The sequence below is a fragment of the Notolabrus celidotus genome, chromosome 19 (genome assembly GCF_009762535.1).
Source record: "Notolabrus celidotus isolate fNotCel1 chromosome 19, fNotCel1.pri, whole genome shotgun sequence".
Lineage (NCBI taxonomy): Eukaryota > Metazoa > Chordata > Actinopteri > Labriformes > Labridae > Notolabrus > Notolabrus celidotus.
In genome coordinates this window covers 7,937,464-7,957,262 of record NC_048290.1, presented here as the reverse complement: position 1 = coordinate 7,957,262, position 19,799 = coordinate 7,937,464, and the positions used below count along the sequence as shown (strand labels likewise).

General features: G+C 42.1%; 1 protein-coding gene across 1 annotated transcript; it reads left to right on the top strand.

The window, feature by feature from the left end:
* The first annotated feature begins 557 nt into the window (after positions 1-557).
* lrrc8aa (leucine rich repeat containing 8 VRAC subunit Aa) lies at positions 558-18,740 on the top strand. Its single transcript, XM_034709596.1, has 3 exons — positions 558-793; positions 9,355-11,479; positions 14,328-18,740. Exons 2-3 carry the CDS (start codon positions 9,365-9,367, stop codon positions 14,601-14,603), a joined length of 2,391 nt encoding a protein of 796 aa, XP_034565487.1. The 5' UTR covers positions 558-793; positions 9,355-9,364; the 3' UTR covers positions 14,604-18,740.
* Positions 18,741-19,799: the final 1,059 nt, after the last annotated feature.

The following is a 19,799-nucleotide window of genomic DNA, read 5'->3' as shown; positions in this document are numbered from 1 at the left end:
TAAATTAACAAGAGACTCCTCATCTGTCACATGATACCCAGATTTTTATGCTGCATTTAGCTGGTTTGGAAGGCATATATTGCCTAAAATAGACTTTTTTTTTTAAGTCAAAATATTTTTATTGAGACACAAACAGGGTATACATGAAGTGCAGTTCTGATCAGTCACTGCAGAGGATGTTATAAATAAACACCAAACGCAGTTAGCAGTCACATCTACATGGGAAAAGTGAGAGACATGCGCAAAGGGAAAGAACCAATGGTAAGTAAATGAATCATGGACATACAACAACAGCTTGTGTTACTGTTTTGCTTTTAAGGTTAAATAAAATATAAAGGTAAACAAAAAACAAAACAATAAACAAACAGAAACAACCTAAAATAGACTTTTAAAAGGGTCAATTTGACCTGCAACATAACAGGAGGGTTAAAAGGTCAAAATTCGATTTCACTCCATTTCGTAACTCATTAAAAAACTGAACACAGAAGCTTTAAACTTTACAAAAATGTTCTTTATGACCCTTTATTCTTCTATTATCGTGCTTTTATTTTGACAGACTCCGTACTTCCGCCAGTCGGGCACAGCAGCAGCAGTTGTCTTCGCGCGAGCCAGCAGACTCGTTCGGCTCGTGCCTTCGTGTGCGGTTTTCTCCTCCGTCACTGTGCGGGGTCTGGTCTGGTCTGGTGCGGGGGCTCCGGCCCGGTGTCCCACAAGCCTGAGCCGCTGGGAGACGTTTGAGAAATGTGTCACCTGTGTGCAGAGGAGGCGAGAGACAGCAGGTTCCACAAGACAGGTGAGAATATTCTTTATTCTCTGACGTGTGTTTATCAGCTGGGAGCTGAGAGTGATTTCACTGCCGCAGTTTGGACATCGGTATGAGACTCCAATGCTGCGAAACCCGTCTCATAATGAAAGGTCGCTCACTGGGTCCAATTACATGTTCTTATATCACAATGTATTATGGTCAGGCTCTTAATCCCAGACTTATATCTAATTAAAGATGCTCGCTCATATCTGTTGACCACAGCTGAAGGCCAGCGTGTTTTGTTTGATATATTAGAAGATGCTATTTTCTTTTCTAGACAGGCCCACATAACATCTCAAACAGCAGGTCTTACATTAATAAACCAGATTTCTGTTATATCAGCTGTATTCCTATTGTTCCTTTCACTGTTTTGCATGAACGTTGAATTCATACTGAATCAATCTTGTCTCAGTGCTCACCATTGTTCCAAACTAAAGGCTGTAAATATAACATAAATGTAAAGCCAAAGTAGTATTGAAATCAACTACTTACTTGATTAAGCAGCTACTAATAGGATAAGTTCATAGGACAGGTGTGACATTCAAATGAGGCTGAACTTCCATTTCCACAAATCCAGTTACAAGAAAGGCAGCACAATCTATCCTCTAGGAAATGTCTGAGATTTGACTTCCAGCTCTAAAATCTCAGATAGTAGCACATTCGGCCAGGTTAGAAAGTGGATGTGGAATTTGATTTCTGCCTGTAAAAAACAGTTACAAGAAGGTTAGCACAATCTGTCTGCTAGGAAATGTCTGAGATTTTACTTCCAGCTCTAAAATCTCAGATACAATTGGGGTAGCACATTCGGACAGGTTAGAAAGTGGATGTGGGATTTGATTTCTGCCTCTAAAAATCCAGTTACAAGAAGGGTAACACAATCTGTCCTCTAGGAAATGTCTGAGATTTTACTTCCAGCTCTAAAATCTCAGATACCAGTAGGGTAGCACATTCGGACAGGTTTGAAAGTAGATGTGGGATTTGATTTCTGCCTCTAAAAATGTAGTTACAAGTAGGAACTATATTATGTCAGGTAGGAAAGTGTCAAAGATTTTTAGAGACTTTCACCATTAAAACTATAGTCACCAGTAGGGAAGCAAATTCTGACTGGTTGAAAATTTGAGATTGCAGTAACTAGTTGGGTAGCACATTCTATCAGTGTGTTTCAGCTTGGATATTCACCATTAAAAACCCAGGTACAAGAAGGGTAGCACAGATACAATTGGGGTAGCACATTCGGGCAGGTTAGAAAGTAGATATGAGATTTGATTTCTACCTCTAAAAATACAGTTATAAGAAGGGTAGCACATTCAGGAAATATGTCTGAGATGTAACTTCTACTTGTAAACATCCAGTTACCAGTTTGGCACATATTGTCGGGTTAGAAATTGCATAAGGTTGAGCTTCTACCTCTAAAAATACAGTTACAAGTGGGGTAGCACAATCTATCCTCTAGGAAATGTCTGAGATTTGACCTCCAGCTCTAAAATCTCAGATAGTAGCACATTCGGCCAGGTTAGAAAGTGGATGTGGAATTTGATTTCTGCCTGTAAAAAACAGTTACAAGAAGGTTAGCACAATCTGTCTGCTAGGAAATGTCTGAGATTTTACTTCCAGCTCTAAAATCTCAGATACAATTGGGGTAGCACATTCGGACAGGTTAGAAAGTGGATGTGGGATTTGATTTCTGCCTCTAAAAATCCAGTTACAAGAAGGGTAACACAATCTGTCCTCTAGGAAATGTCTGAGATTTTACTTCCAGCTCTAAAATCTCAGATACCAGTAGGGTAGCACATTCGGACAGGTTTGAAAGTAGATGTGGGATTTGATTTCTGCCTCTAAAAATGTAGTTACAAGTAGGAACTATATTATGTCAGGTAGGAAAGTGTCAAAGATTTTTAGAGACTTTCATCATTAAAACTATAGTCACCAGTAGGGAAGCAAATTCTGACTGGTTGAAAATTTGAGATTGCAGTAACTAGTTGGGTAGCACATTCTATTAGTGTGTTTCAGCTTGGATATTCACCATTAAAAACCCAGGTACAAGAAGGGTAGCACAGATACAATTGGGGTAGCACATTCGGGCAGGTTAGAAAGTAGATATGAGATTTGATTTCTACCTCTAAAAATACAGTTATAAGAAGGGTAGCACATTCAGGAAATATGTCTGAGATGTAACTTTTACTTGTAAACATCCAGTTACCAGTTTGGCACATATTGTCGGGTTAGAAATTGCATAAGGTTGAGCTTCTACCTCTAAAAAAACAGTTACAAGTGGGGTAGCAGATTCTGATAGGCAGGAAATATAAAAAATGCACTTAAAACACTATGAATGAAGTCATAAAATGAGTAGCACATGTTGATGGGTAGTAAATATACCAATATGGATGTCCTCTATATAAATTATGCCGCTAAAGTGAAATAATTGGGTAGCACATTCCAATAACTGGCATAAACACATGAAAAGGAACTTAAGCTGTATAAAAAAGGACTGCCTAAATTGACTCTTACAAAGTAGGGTCAGCCAATTTGTCAGGAAGGAAATTTGCGTAGGATTTGACTTCTATGTCTTAAAATGCAGTTACAGGTAGGGTAGCACATCCTGAAAGGTAGGATATAAAATGCACTCTGACCTCTAAAAATCTAATTAGAAGATAGATAGCGCAATATGATGACAGCGGTAATATGTAACAACAAAAACTTAGACCTCTAGAGCAGAAAACAAGGCTGTGTATTCTGAGAAGTTGAAAACATATATGAATAAGGGTTTTCCCTACATTAAATCATATTAAAATAAATCATTTAAAGTATGTGTATGATATATGAATCAGAATGGAACACTCCTTAAGTAAGCACTTACATATTGGTAAGGTCAAGCTGTATGGTTGAACATTTTTATTAGATTAGTACCTCTATGAATGCAGAGAGGGTAGCACATGCAGCACATTCAAATGGATAGGAAACATGTATGGCAATGCTCCTCTACCCCTGCAGCAACAAGTATGGTAGAAAATTCTGATGGTTAGGAAATACTAATTACAAGTTGGAAATATGTGTGAAAAAATCTGGCTCTGTATGAGTCATAAAGTCGTGTTATATTATCAACATACAACTTTATAACATGGTTTTTATTTGCCCTTATCATAGATTTGTGTTGTGAGCACGTGTGTGTCTGTAAACGGTACAACCACTGCCTCCATGTTAAAGAAAATAGCTGTAAGTAAGACAGAACCAGTTAGACCTGGTTTCAACAGCAAACACTGCCTCCATGGTTTCAATGTCGCAAGTGTAAGAACAATGCCAGTGTTGCCCAGACGGGTTGAGAACAGACGCTGTGATATCTCTGTTTTTTTTTTTCTCTCCAAGAATGGTTTTGTTTTTGAGGAAGAGGATACATCTTGTGATTTGTGGGTGTGTGGGTGTCTGTGATCGCATATAGGAATGTGATGCTGAACTCTCTGTACCTTCAGCTTTGAAATATTACACCTCAAAACAAACACCACAAGAGCGGGCTTTTGCTCAACCAAGCAACAGGCAGGGTAGCCATAGTTAGAAACACTAGAAACATGCATGCAATTCTAAATGTTTGCACTAAGAGGAGAAATGAGTGAGAGAATAATTTTGTTTTTATTGGCAGATTGTTTCAGCACTGTTTTGCATTATGAACTAGACTAACATGACATGTGCTGATACTTAATTTTTCCAGTTTGGGTTTGAGCATCAAACACAAGGTTACTGTGAATAATGGTTGTATACAATGAATAACAGATGAGGTAATCCACAGTTATTTTCAAGGGTTGTTTCAGTCATAGCTCATGAAATAAATAATTAGGGACATAAAGAGAATGCAACTTTCATTTGTGCATGCCTTTTATCGCTTTACTGGGGTGCACTGATGTAGGGCAGGGAGATAATTTGATATTGATAATTATTGTGATATAATTTTTCTGAATACAAATCTAACAAATGTTCAATAAAAATTTGATAAAAATAAACCTGTAATTACACCCCCCAACCACTGGAAATGGAGGGGCGCTAATGAGCCATAAACGCTAGTTGCCATCCAACATTAGACAGAAGAAAAAGACGGCATTGAACAGCCAATCGTGTCGCAGGATGAGAGGTAGGCGGGGCTTAAAGACGTTTGGAGCGGAATGTAAACACAGCTGAAACGAGTGACAGCAACACGGAAGAAAACTCAATACAAAATTCATCCATCCATTATCTTGACCGCTTATCCTGTTTGGGGTCACGGAGGGCTGGAGCCAATCCCAGCTCACTTCGGGCAGAAGGCAGGGTACACCCTGGACAGGTCGCCAACCTATCAAAGGTCCAAAATATCAAAATACAAAATCTGAAAACTTAGTCCAGATAGAAGCTAACAACCTGTCTGGTTTCTTCAACTTTCACTCAGGACCAAAAATCGGCCTTTAAATTCAAATGAAATAATGATTTGATATTTGTAGTGATAATTATCGACATCGACTGATACTAAATATTTCATCTTCACATCATTTTTAATATCACTCAGCTCTACACCAAGCGGCAACCTCCGGTCTAAAAAATGAGTCAAATGTGGAAGTGCTAAAAACTGCAGTTCATCAAGGATCCACTTGAGGCTGGCTTCGGAAGCATCGGAAACCACATACACACCAGTTCAAAAAAGCCGATCTTTACAGCAGAAATAAACATGTTTACAGCCTGGTTCAAAAGAGGAGTGTAGTCTGGATAGCTCATTTCTCGATCGGCACACATTGTATGAGGGGTGAATTTTTTTCTAACGCAGCAATTTCAAAGATATTAAGATTATGAGTCTTCCAATGAGAGGCACAGCTGACTTGATTGGCAGGCGGGAACACTGTAGCTATTGGCGAGGAGGCTCAAAGCCCGCCTCTTCACGTCATAATCGCTCGACAGCAGCAATATGGCTGCCGCAGCCAATTGACCCTAAAACAGTGCTTCAGAAACAGATGGGTGAAGTCATTGATACTACGTCCATATTTTATAAAGTCTATGTTCTACACTGATGTATCGGCCAAGTATTGGTATTAAATATCGGCCCTGTTGATGGACATCAGCTAGTCGCCAAATAATTTGCATACTGATTGCAGTAGCCGATATGTATTTGCAGTGTGCATAGTGAGCCCTTTATTTTAGCCTACACTGCCATCCCTATGACCTTACAGTGGCTAAACTTGTGTTTAAATCAACCGTATTTGTGTATTTTACCCTTTATTTTTCTGTTTGAATGTAACGTTAGTTAAGAGACACTGAAGTCCTGGAGGAAAATCATGCTTGGCTTGGTATTTAATTGGCACTCACAGTATCCAGGTCCACCTGCAGCTCTTTCAGCCCATGTGTCAGAGCCTCATGGACAAAGACTGCCAGCACAAAAGCAGCTCTGTTCAGGGAACAAATTCAGGAGAAATGCACCCGAGGTAACTTTACCGACAGGGAGCCGAGAGCAGAGTCAGCAGCACAGCCTTGACCTTTTCTTTTAGAATCCAGCTTCATATTCCTCTGGTGCTGTTTATTGTGGTGAGAGTGATCAGATAGCAGTTGTTCCTCAAAGGGGAAGTCTGTGGTGGAAATTTCAAGGAGTGAGATGAGTATTCGAGATAAGCTTCCTGCAGACTGAGGCTGATTATGTGAGACACATCTTGAATGTTCCTCTAAAGATATGAGAACTCTGATCATGGTACACTTTGAGTTTACTGGATTGAAACTCGTCAGACGTTTTATTTCAGGGCACGCTGCATAAATCTGTGTTATCACAGTTTACATAGCCTTATCCTGGAGGTCATGTGACAGGCCTATATCTATAGTTCGAATAGTTCAAGCATGCCTAGTACTGCTTTAAGTCAGTCTGCCATCTGTGTCTGGATAGGAAACAGTGAAAGTCAGCAGATTGTACCTTTTTTTCCCCTTCATTATGTCACACTTTCAGTCTATAAGCATATTTAATGCTCACTTCTGTTTTTGGATGTAATTAATCTAAAGTGAAAGGCTTCCTGTTGTTTTGAATACGATGGGTGTTGTTACATTTCGAGGTGTTTTGGCAGCTGTTCTGGACACTGTGTGTGCTGTTTCAGTTCTCTGAAGCAGCAGCCTAACAGAGGAGGCCTGCAGTGACTGTACTGCTGTTCTGGTTTGAACTGGATGAAACAAGACTTTTTTTTGTGACCACTTGACCAAGTATCCTCTTTCATCTTTTTCCTGTAAGCACATGGTGAGTAGAGCAGACGGATAGATACAGTTTTGTATTAAAACAGGAAGCAGAAGTGAGAGTTTATGATGTTCACTGAGATCACAAACAGATCTGGGTTTGTCCTCATTAAACTGCTTAGTCGAGGGTTAACATTAAGCTTGGAAACAATTGGAACAAGAGGAACAAATGCTTATGTTGCTGTATTTCTAGCTGGGATCACACATTAACTGTGCAAGGAAGTAGCCCAGCTGTGATTGGATGGACACACTTAAGCATCAATGTACAACTAGCAGGGTATGTGACTATTTGTGGCGTGGTCATCAGCATGATCTAACTTGGTGTTACTTCAGTTTTAATGTGACAGTTTGAAAGTCAAAGTTAAAGTTACCTCTGTGTGCTTTCAGTAATGAAAACAACCCATCTGATCATACATATCTAGATCATCATTCCTCTTTCTGAGACCTTGACATGTGGTTTGACACCCAGCTCCTCATGACTAAACCAGAGGAACCATGTCCTGAGTGACCATGTGTGCTGTGTCAGACTCTGTGGTCCTTCAGCGTCTTGCTTACTCTGCAGTCTCTGACCCGCAGTGAGCTGTGGACACATGCTGTACAATCAGGATATTGTAAATGCACAGCAAATCTATCAACCAACACTCTTTCAGGCTACATACTGCAGGTGTGATTGTGCCTTTTACCCGTACTACTCTCATTTTAACTTGTGTACATCCCAATATTACCTCACTCTATATAGAGAGGCTGGAGGTATGCTAGATTTTTGGTGCTCATAAATGTATCATCAAATCAGTTGTTTTCACAGCGGATTGGGCCTGTGTCCACTAACACCCCTTTTCGACCAACGCAAACCTGGTCGTAGTTCCGGGCTGGTGCTTGCGCTAATTCTGAGCTGGTTGAACTTGCGAACCAATTCGGCACCAGTTTCTTTTTCCACCTGCTCGAGCCCGTGGAAGAGCCATGTCATGACATCACTTTTACGTGACTGCTTTTCCCAGCAGCACTAGCGTGAACTTTCCCTCACAATAACAACGATGGCAGACAGTGTAGCATGTTTGCTGGTGTTGCTCCTGGCTTTTCGTAATCAAATGAGGTCCAGAAGAGAACTTATCCAACTTTACTTACACTTCTGAGCTCTGAGCTACTCGTCGTGCTTTACATGGGCGGCTACTTCACCCCTCGCCCTAACGTTTGCGGTTCGCGGTTCGCGGTTCTAGACCAGCAAAGAGTTGGTGCTGCTCTGGAACCTGTTTTCCTGGCCGGATGCTGGTTCTCTCGCAGTCGAAACACAAAAAAATGGTTCTCAATTGAGCACCGTCTCAGAACCGGGCCTGAAACTGCCTCTGTGGAACAGGAAAGGGGTATAATAGCATTTTTAGTGCTGGCAGTGTCCACAACCTCAATTTCAGAACTCGTCTAAATCAGCTCTTACTGTTGCAAGGTTATAACAGGCCCTTTAAATTGAAACCATGAAGAACCACAGTGTGGTCAGTTTCTCCTCCATACACACCTCTAGCATTGTTGCAAACAAAGACCACATCAGAAGTCCAGCCCCCTCTTGATTTTGATTGGTTGATGATGAAAAAGTGACATTGATGAACCCAACAGTGTTCTTAAAGTTGGAACTATTTGAAACTGAAAGTGGTGAAAGGGCCTTTTCGCACTGAAATCGCTTAATGCTGAATATGCTGATCTGCATATAGAACATTTTTAAATAGAAAATAGTTACTGCCATTAGAGTAAAATGTTTAATGAGTGGACACAGGCACTTATAAGGTGCATTTCAATCAAGAGTTCCAGGGTCTTTTAGCCCCTAGAACTACTTTACCCTGAACTAAAAGGTCCCTGTGCCCCCATTGTTGTCTGAAGTCCTGGGTAGATTGTGCAAATCAGGCCAGTGACATGTGGAGAAAAAATTAAAGTAAATGCACCAAGTACTACCGCCCCTAGCAGGGTCTTTTTAGGGGGGAGATTAACTACCCCTGAACTAAATTTAGACCCTGGGTCCATCAGTTCAGGGGTAAAGTCCCTAGTTCTGGGGTAAAGTTCCTCCAGTCAGAAAACGCCTATAGTAAACACAAATTTCCTCGGTGTTGGAATGCTGGTCTGACAATGCTGGAAATATGAAAATGTCACTAAGGGTTGTGGGAATTTTCTTTGTCACTCTTTATTGTATTCTGACATATTATACACTAAACAAGTAATTGATTCATTTGAAGTTACAAGATGATGACCTTTTTGTCCACAGGGGGCGCCAAAATACAGAAAGTTCCTCACAGAAACTCTGACTTGTCTCTAACAGATTCCCTGTTTTCTGTCTGTTTCAGATAAACCATCATGATTCCCATCACAGAGCTCCGGTACTTTGCTGACACTCAGCCGGCATACCGTATCCTGAAGCCATGGTGGGACGTTTTCACCGACTACATCTCCATCGTCATGCTGATGATCGCGGTGTTCGGTGGTACGCTGCAGGTCACGCAGGACAAGATGATCTGCCTGCCTTGCAAGTGGGTGGTCAACAAGACTTGCGAGACAATGCCCGCCCCGAATGTGAGCGTGACCTACACAACAGAGCCCAAAGGCATCCAATACGACCTCGACCGCCACCAGTATAACTACGTCGATGCCGTCTGCTACGAGAACAAACTCCACTGGTTTGCCAAATATTTCCCCTATCTGGTGCTGCTCCACACTCTTATCTTCTTGGCCTGCAGTAACTTCTGGTTCAAGTTCCCCCGCACAAGCTCTAAACTGGAGCACTTTGTCTCCATCCTCCTCAAGTGCTTTGACTCCCCATGGACAACAAGGGCTTTGTCTGAGACCGTGGTGGAGGAGAGCGACTCCAAGCCCCTGGGGAAAATGAACGGGTCTCTGGACAAGAAGGCCTCGTGTGTGAGCGAGGACGTGGAGGCCAGCGTGCCAATGCTTCAACGAACAAAGTCCAGAATCGAACAGGGAATCGTGGACCGCTCTGAAACTGGAGTTCTAGATAAGAAGGAAGGGGAGCAGGCCAAGGCTCTCTTTGAGAAGGTGAAGAAGTTCAGGATCCATGTAGAGGAGGGTGACATCGTGTACCGTCTCTACATACGTCAGACCATCATCAAAGTCATCAAGTTCATACTGATAATCAGCTACACAGCCTACTACGTACGCTACATCAGGTTTAGTGTAGTATGCACAGTGAACATTGAGAAGCTAACAGGATACAGCATGTTTTATTGTGCTCATCCATTGGCAACACTTTTCAAGATACTAGCCTGTTTTTACATCAGCTTGGTGGTGGTTTATGGTCTCATCTGCATGTACACGCTCTGCTGGATGCTCAGCCGCTCTCTGAAACGATACTCCTTTGAATCAATTCGTGAGGAAAGCAGCTACAGCGACATCCCCGACTTGAAGAACGACTTTGCCTTCATGCTGCACATGATCGATCAGTACGACCCCCTGTACTCCAAGCGTTTTGCCGTGTTCCTGTCGGAGGTGAGCGAGAACAAGCTGAGGCAGCTGAACCTGAACAACGAGTGGACACTGGAGAAGCTGAGGCAGCGCATCACCAAAAACTCCCAGGAGAAGCTGGAGCTGCATCTGTTCATGCTCAGCGGGATCCCAGACACGGTGTTCGATCTGGTTGAGCTGGAAGTTCTCAAGCTGGAGCTCATTCCCGATGTAACCATCCCGCCAATCATCGCCCAGCTCTCCAACCTGAGGGAGATGTGGCTCTATCACACGCCGGCTAAAATCGAGGCTCCGGCTCTGGCTTTCCTGAGAGAGAACCTGAAGTCTCTACATATCAAGTTCACAGACATCAAGGAGATCCCGCTGTGGATCTACAGCCTGAAGAACCTCTGCGAGCTGCACCTGACTGGGAACCTGAGCGCTGAGAACAATCGGTTCATAGTCATCGATGGACTACGGGAGCTCAAAAGGCTCAAAGTGCTGCGACTGAAAAGTAATTTAACTAAGCTGCCGCAGGTGGTGACAGACGTGGGAGTCCACCTCCAGAAGCTCTCCATCAACAACGAGGGCACCAAGCTGATGGTGCTCAACAGCCTGAAGAAGATGGTCAACCTGACCGAGCTCGAGCTTGTTCGCTGCGATCTCGAACGCATCCCTCACTCCATTTTCAGTTTGCACAACCTGCAGGAGATCGACCTGAAGGACAACAACCTGAAGACGATCGAGGAGATCATTAGCTTCCAGCACCTGCACCAGCTCGTGTGCTTGAAGCTGTGGTACAACCAGATCGCCTACATCCCCATCCAGATCGGAACGCTCACCAATCTGGAGAGGCTGTATCTGAACAGGAACAAGATCGAGAAAATCCCCAGCCAGCTTTTCTTCTGCCGCAAACTCCGCTTCTTAGACCTGAGCCACAATAATCTAACCAGCATCCACTCTGACGTGGGCTTTCTCCAGAACCTGCAGTACTTCGCCGTCACAGCAAACAGGGTAAGAGGCACTCACATCTGCTGAGGCCATGTTTTTGTGTATGCTTAGAAAGGTAATCTGTCTCCACCTCTTTTATCTCTCTGTAATGTATTGTGTGATTGCTGATTGCAGATAAAGTATAAGCAAAGGTCAGTTCCTGTAAATGCTGAAGTGTTCATGGACAGGTCAGGAATAATGGCTCTAGAGATAAACACATTCCAGTCAGACAACTCAGGTTTTAATGCTGCAGCAGAATATTGTTTGGCATCAAGGTGTTATTCCGTCTTGTATTATTGTATTCAGTACTACGATGTTGAACTCCTAACCTGGTTATGTTCAGGAAAAGAGATCAGCACGTATAAAAGACCCGACTATTGACTGATCAATTCACTAGAAAGATGGCATGCCGTTTTTGGTCAACCCAGTAGAGCTGGGGTGCGGATTTACACTGAGGAGAGTATTTAGAGAATGTCAAACCCTCTGTCTCTCCCCGATGACCAATCAATCAATCAATCAATCAATCAATCAATCAATCAATCAATCAATCAATCTTTATTTTTATAGTCCCAAATCACAACAAAAGTTATCTCAAGACGCTTTTACAAACATAGCAGGTCTAGACCACTCTATGTTAAATTATGAGCAGAGACCCAACACCAAGACAGGGTAAGACTCAGTCTAACCCCCACCTTAATCCACCATGAGCGTTGCACATCACAGTATTTTAATTTGGTTTTGGTGCCTGACTTCCTGTCCCGCTCCATCTGCTCTGTTGAGAGTGATGCGTCGTGCTCCGGCATCCAGCGAATATAGGAGGCTTGTGTATCTGATCTGGAGGGCTCCGACCTGCCAGATCAGAGACGCAGCTTGAACGCAACGGAGCAGAACCGGTGGAAGTTAACACATTGACTAGAATAGAAACCTATCAGATCCTGTGCCGTAACGGATCGGATCCGGTGGAATTTGGCCAGTAGTGTGTCTGAGCTGTCCTCTGTCAGAAATACAGTTGCAAGACAAAGTATGTGAACCCTTTGGAATTACCTGGATTTCTGCATAAATTCCTGTAGATGCAGATCAGACCTGCACAACGGTCAGGAGGGATTTTGGACCATTACTCTTTACAAAACTGTTTCAGTTCAATCGTCTTTACAGGACGGCCACTCCGAGGGAGAGTAGTAACAGTGCTGAACTGTCTCCATTTATACTTTTGTAACCCTTTCCAGCTTCATGCAAGTCAACAATTCTTGATCGTAGGTTTTCTGAGAGCTCTTTTGTGCGAGGCATGGTTCACATCAGGCAATGCTTCTTGAGAATAGCAAACTCAAAACTGGAATGTGTTTTTTTATAGCACAGGGACGCTTTAAGCAACACCTCCAATCTCTTCTCATTGATTGGACACCAGGTAGGCAGACTTCAGACTCAAATTAGCTCTTACAGAAGTCCTTAACCGAGGGGTTCACATACTTTTTCCACCCTGCACTGTGAATGTTTACACGGTGTGGTCAATAAAAACATGAAAACATGTTTGTGGTATTAGTTTTAGCAGACCGTGTTTGTCAATTGTTCGGACTTAGATGAAGATCAGAACACATTGTATGACCAATTGATGCAGAAATCCAGGTACTCCCAAAGGGTTCACATACTTTTTCTTGCAACTGAAGAAGACATGGTTCTCCAGTATGATTTAACACAGTCCTGCTCTGTACACAGCAGCAAATTCATGATGAATGCTATCACTTATAATGGATTTGAGTTGTCCTTTTTAGATGAAGCTCATGTTTTTGAAGTCTAGTCATGATAATATTATGATAACATTTATTTACGCCTTTGAACATGATGTCCTCCTTATCCTTTCCTAAGTTTAATCCATCCTCTGCCCTAAATACACAAAAAAGAGCAGCTGATAAAAGTGTTCCAATCTCCATCGGACTTCCCAAGAAGTAAACAATTACTTTGCACTAAATACTAACAAATGGGCTTTATTTAAGGTGTTGTTTACATCACTTGCCAAGATTACTTCAAACACTGTAAAGGTCATGCCAAACCCCACCACTACAGCTACAGCTCGGTTAGCACATTTGGCTTGGGTTGAATTGGGATTTCGTTCTGTTCCACACTAAAGACTGTTTATTTTATTTTTAATGAGAAATTTGTGTGGAAAATTAGCGAAACGGCTTCCACGTGAAGCTGCTGTGTTTCATTAGAGAGCGGAGAGCGTCATGTGTTTTCACTCAATGATACTAGTGCTGCTGTTTTACTGCGTTATGTGTGGTTGCACACTGGAAATTGGTTCCAGCAGGTTTGTGTGCAGCCAGAAATAGATACTTTGAGTAAAACCCTTGTGGTGTTGCGGGAGTGTTTGCCCAAATCCTCTTTACACAGTCAGCTTATTATCAATTCAAATGAGTTGCACATATGGGAATATTTTGATTTTATACATTTTTTCTATTTATAGGATGTTACTTATGTATATATCAGCAAGTTCTGATTCAAATTCTGGGTTTTTAACTAGAAATACAAACACAAGAACGTGATATGGAAGATAACCACATAGGCCATACGTGTTTGATGGTTTTAAAATTCTTGTTGCATCCTAAAATAAGTTTGACACTAAAAGTCAAATATTTGGTTTGATTTCTGTGCGTCTGTGTTATCTTTTTAATGATATAACATCCTAATTGAACTTCAGCTGAACCTGTCTCCAGTCACGACAGTTAAAAAAGCTAATTCCCTCATACTCTCTGCTCACATCTCAGATCCCTCCTTCATCTCACCAAAGCATATGGATTAAAAATTGAACAACTCAGCTTTTGTAATCACTCTTAACTTCCACCACTGATTACTCTCCCTCTTATCCTCCCCTCTTCAGATCGAGACTTTGCCCCCAGAGCTGTTCAAGTGCAAGAAGCTGCGGACTCTCAATCTGGGGAACAACTGCCTGCAGACGCTGCCCTCACGCTTCGGGGAGCTCACCGGGTTGACGCAGCTGGAGCTCAGAGGAAACCGCCTGGAGTGTCTCCCGGTTGAGCTCGGCGAGTGTCGGCTGCTGAAGAGGAGCGGCCTGGTGGTGGAGGAGGACCTGTTCAACACGCTGCCGTCGGAAGTCAAAGAGCAGCTGTGGAGGGCCGATAAGGAGCAAGCTTAAGCCAAAACCTCTTTTGGAGAGAAAGTTTAGGAGAAGTGTGCTTGGAGGAATAAACAAGCAGTCATTTTTTTAATAAAGAAAGGCAAATCTTTCAGGCTCAGAAAGTTGATTGGTTGTCGGTGCTTCCCTTGTAGGGACTTTAAAAGCATGGATGTCAGCTTTTCAGCTCAACAAGGACATGTTCAGCAGCGTGACTGTCGTGTAAAATAAACCATGAATTTCACGCTGCAAGGGTGCGAGCAGCTGATGTTGAATGTGCATGTCACAGTATGACCTCGCTCAGCCAAACCTGTTCATACAAGAGGTCCAAAACAAACAGGAGAAGTTTGCACGGTTCCGCCTCGCCACAGTGAGCTAAATGTACTCACTCTTTCTTCTTTGCCGATCATGCACAAGCCGAACACGCTTGGTGCAGTATTCGCCTGACCCTTCTTTAGCCTTGAGACTCCAAATATTACTCCTGATGTTTTATACTTTTGCAAGGACGCTGGCTACAAGATGATGATGCAAGCAGTTGAACGAGGGTGCAACCGGCAGCCGATTTGTTGAGGCACGACCGTTTGCTCTCGTTGTTTTCTTCAGGCTCAAGGTTGCTTCACTTTGCTCGGAGGCTTCTTTTTTTCCTTAGAGTGAAAAGTGACTGTGACAAAGATGAACGGATCAACCTGCGGCAGATCTCACAGCTTAGGCCTTAACGCAGAAGACTGATGTAACAGCATCAAAGAATAGCTGTCAAATGTTCTGCGGGAAACAAATTGGAACACACTCTATAGTACAATGTCTGAATAACCTGAGGTTGTTAATTTATAACAGCAGCCTGAGTGGAAGGTCTCTACTCTACTTTACTTAAAGTCAGGTCTTACTTTGGCATGTGAATCAGGCGTTACCTTATTTTGCATGACTAAACATCTCACATAACTTGCGTGTGAGATCGGGCCTTTTAAGTCGAGGCCAATAATTTATTTTACACCAAGAAGCATCATTTTGTACTTTTCAATGCTACCACACATGGGTATCATTGTAGGCCTGTTTTTTTGGCCGCTTTTGCCTTTTATTGGATACGAAAACTAGACATAGAAATGCATAGAATAGAGAAAGAATGACACAAGGAAGGGCCGGGTTGAATCAAGAATTAAAGACTGGATTAGTTTAATATTTAAGTTATGAGAGTACCAGAGGATGACTGAAGGATACACGTCCGACACAACCGTTGATTTCTTTGTTTTGCACTTCATTTAAGTTTCTTGTGGAACATAGTTACGCTGTTAAGTGACCTTTGTTCGATTGATCATCAAGTTGAAATAACAGAGGGTGTCCCGACATGAAGAGGGTGTTCCTGTATCTAAGCTACAGAGTCACAAACACTCAGAAAACTCCCTTTTATGGTGGATTTCTTTGTTTTTATTTAACTAAAACACACGCAAGCTTGCACAACTCTTATCACACAAGTGTATTAGATGCAGGCCAATAAAACACAGTACTTTTTTTTATGCCTAGTGTGATTTAGAGTTATGAGCGCTTAGATAATGATTACCTCTGGGGATGAACTCCTGCAGATGTGAGAGTTTTGACAAGCTGCCAGGCACTGCCAGTCTGAGACAGCAAAGCGAGGACGATTTTGACCCCAAAGTGCCCGGCTGTTTGTACCCTGGCCCCTTGCTTTCGACGCGCTCTACTCTCTGGGAAGCCGGAGATTTGTCTGCACTTCTGTTTATCCAAAAGGAACACAAACAGGAAATTAGAGAGTGTAGAAAAGTAGCTATGCCTGACCTACGCTCACTTGCAGAGAGGAGTATACAGAATCTGTGATTTCCAAATTAGAGTAACATGCTTTGTGTGCTTGAAACACTTTTCTTTTTAGGGTTTAATAGCATCATTTGGAGTAACCCTGCCATGTTTTCTCCAAACCGGCATCTCGTTGCTAATATGGCCTTAATCTTTTACGAGCTGCACGCCCTGTTAATGATCACAAACATCACATTCATGGCTTGTTTTTTTTATGTGTTGTTGTTAAATGTATAGCTTGTTTTGTACATTTCAGTGGTATGGTATGTGCTCTTATTTATACCAGCTGTGTTTTCCTTTCATGTTAGCTTTTTAAGAGATTTTAAGGGAAGGTTTTACTATGATGATACAATTGCACCTTTGTTCACAAGATTTTTTTTGTTTCCTTGAGGCCTTGGCTGAATCCAAATGCCATTCAAGAGGTCATAAAGAAGTGCTCCCTGTGCAGTCCTGCTCTGAAAGAAGAGCCTCAGTCCCAAATGTGTTGACTAGCAACCAGTTTCAGAGTTGGAGGTAAAGGTCACAAACACATAACGCAGAGGACACCAGATTAAAGCACTAATGTAAAGGCATTCTCAGCATTTTGAACAATTTTAAACATGATTTTTTTTTAAAGGCATGTCCACCTTGATGTGTGTGTTCCAGGGTCATTTATGTGGTGCCAAATTAGAGCAAAAACATGTTCTTGTTATTCCACCTTGTGAGACATGAAGGACTTTTTAAGGTGACCTTTTGGAAGCCGAACTGAATGTAATAGAGGCGAGGATCTATTTGAAAAGTAACACAACCCTTTTAAAGTAGCTTGCCTTAGATAAAGAGGAGGTTGTAAGAAAACTCCTATGTCAATCAAAAGTACATTTGATGTTTCAACATGGCTTATTGTTGTGGTGCAGTGCAGTTGCCAGTGCTGCTGCTGACACTAGATATCTCCCTCCTGCAGTGCAGCACCACAGTGTCAAATTAGGACGTTTGAAAAATGCCTCAGTTGTTGTATCATGTTTGTTTCGGCTTTAGCTCGATGATCAGGCAGTTAGAGCTTAATTTATGACTTTCTTTTTTTAATTTGGTTTCTAAATGGATTCTAAGATTAACCAAACTGCTGCAGACGTATTTATATCTGTAACATAATCAGTCTCCGCCAGCATCATGACACAAGTATGTCTCACGGTTTCCTCCGAAACTTCTGGATTCCTTTCCACGAATTTTCTCACTACTCCCCTCAGTCATGTATTTTCCTGACCTCCAGACCTGTGACTACGACCTGACAGCGCTCCACAGTCACTTCCCTTCTGAGTCACAAGATGTGCACAGTCAAACCTGCGGCCCCTCTCCCTCTCCCTTTCCTGCGTGTCAGCGCTGGTGACTCACTGGGGTGAAGGTCTAAGATGAGGTCAGTGAGTTGTTCGTTGGAGCAGAGAACAGAAGGAAGAAGTTTGTGTGAGGAACAAAATCCCCCATGCTTACGTGAAGACACTCATGCACTTTAATTAGTATTACATCAGAGGTTGATAATCATCCAAACACAAAATAATCTCAACTAAGACCTTATATAACTTTTTTTTGTTCTATTCAAAGCACCCAAAGTCCCTTTTCTATATATTTGTGTTTTTTTAAAGTAAGAAATGTAAAAAAGAAAAAGTCTTTGTGTTATTTATGCCTTAAGAAGTGTAGACAAAGTGATGTATCGGCTCTACAGAGGATTATATAGCCTACATCCTTGGACATAGCTCTAAACCTCCAAAACATAACAGGATTGTACAACTGCACAGGAAAGACTCACGACAATCTAACATACTGTAAATGGAGGAGAGCTCACCCTCCTGTTTTTTGGCATTGAGTTTAACATAAACCTTTTTATTTATTTCAAATGCTATTCTTTTCGACGGCCACAAATCATTTCACGTGAACACACAAATATTCAAAAACTGCCACGATTGCAAATGACATCTTATCTCTACTTATGTGTGAAAACTTGATTGTATTTATTATGTAAGGTTAATTCATCTCTGTGTTAACAAGCCTGTAGATCAGGGTCGTATCATGACCATTTCATCTCTGAGAATGAGTATTTTAACGCTGAACTTGTGTGCATTATCAGCCATACAGAAAGCCACCAACGTAACCCCCAACAAGTATCATGAACTGTAAGCTGGACGGGCAGACCTGTTGGAATCGGCGCCGTCTGTATCACATATGACAAAGCCTTTATTAATGAACTGTTGCCAAGTGGACTGAACACTGGCTTTTTAAAGCAGGACGCCTGTAACAATGGACGACTGAACTTTGATTTCCTAATGTTCAGACGCTACTTTTGTACCATTCTGACACCTGATAATAAACACTTAACACTAACTCCTGTAGCAAAATGTGTGAATTCCTCATCTATTGCATTGTTCTTCTTTCAGGGGAAAGTCTTGACTGTTGACTGTTTCTGAGAGACATATTTTAATAACTTAAAGCTGCTGTTGGTAGCCGTGATATAAACATCAGTTTGGAGAGAGATTTCGAATGTCAACGCTACCCCTTCCCACCAGATTTTGCCTACTTCTCGTGCGCATTCTATGAGGAAGTAGTGCCTGCTTCCCAGCAGTGGCGGTTCTGGGGAGGTGCCAACAGGGGCCAGTGCCCCTGTAAAACTGAACCTGGACCCCCCTGTGGCCCCCCCTCCACACCAAACAAATATTATACAATAAAAAAAAGCTTTGGTATCGTGCCGATGTTACAGGTGGAACACATGCTTGTGGCACTTGGTTCCAGTCCCTTAGAGGGACTTAAGGGACTCATGTTGAGTGTAAACAGCCAAACAGCTGCTGTCAGTCTGCATTTTGATATAGTACACAGTAGTATATATATCTAGTATATAGGGATGCGCTGATGTTTTGCCAGTTGGTTCTCAGCCGGTCCTCGCCCTTCTCAGTCTCTTTTGTCAGGGTTGAATGTGTCCCTCTGACAACACCCTTGGCCCCAGCCTTGCCCCCCCAGTAAAATTGGTCTAGAACCACCACTGCTTCCCAGCCGACCAATCAGGAAATAGGGTCAGAGAGTAGCTCTGAATGGTCCGTGATAATGGTAACGAAGGGATAACATTGCTTGATACAAAGGCATTGGAAAACACAGAGATTTGGTCATAATCTCAAATTACTTTAATTACTGATGAGTACCGATGGGTAGTATGACTTTTTTTCCAAATCCAGCAGAAAAAAAGAATTGTTTTTTAACCACACTCCTACCAACTGCACCTTTAAGTGCTAATAATTTAGCACTGTATCATTTTATCTTAAACTTGTATCATTACTGTCACTGTATTATCATTAATAATTCATGATAACACAGTGATAGTAATGATGGGATGTAAAGGAGCATTTATATCTTATTTACTTTGACCTGTTATAGCCTAATACAAAGTCCTAA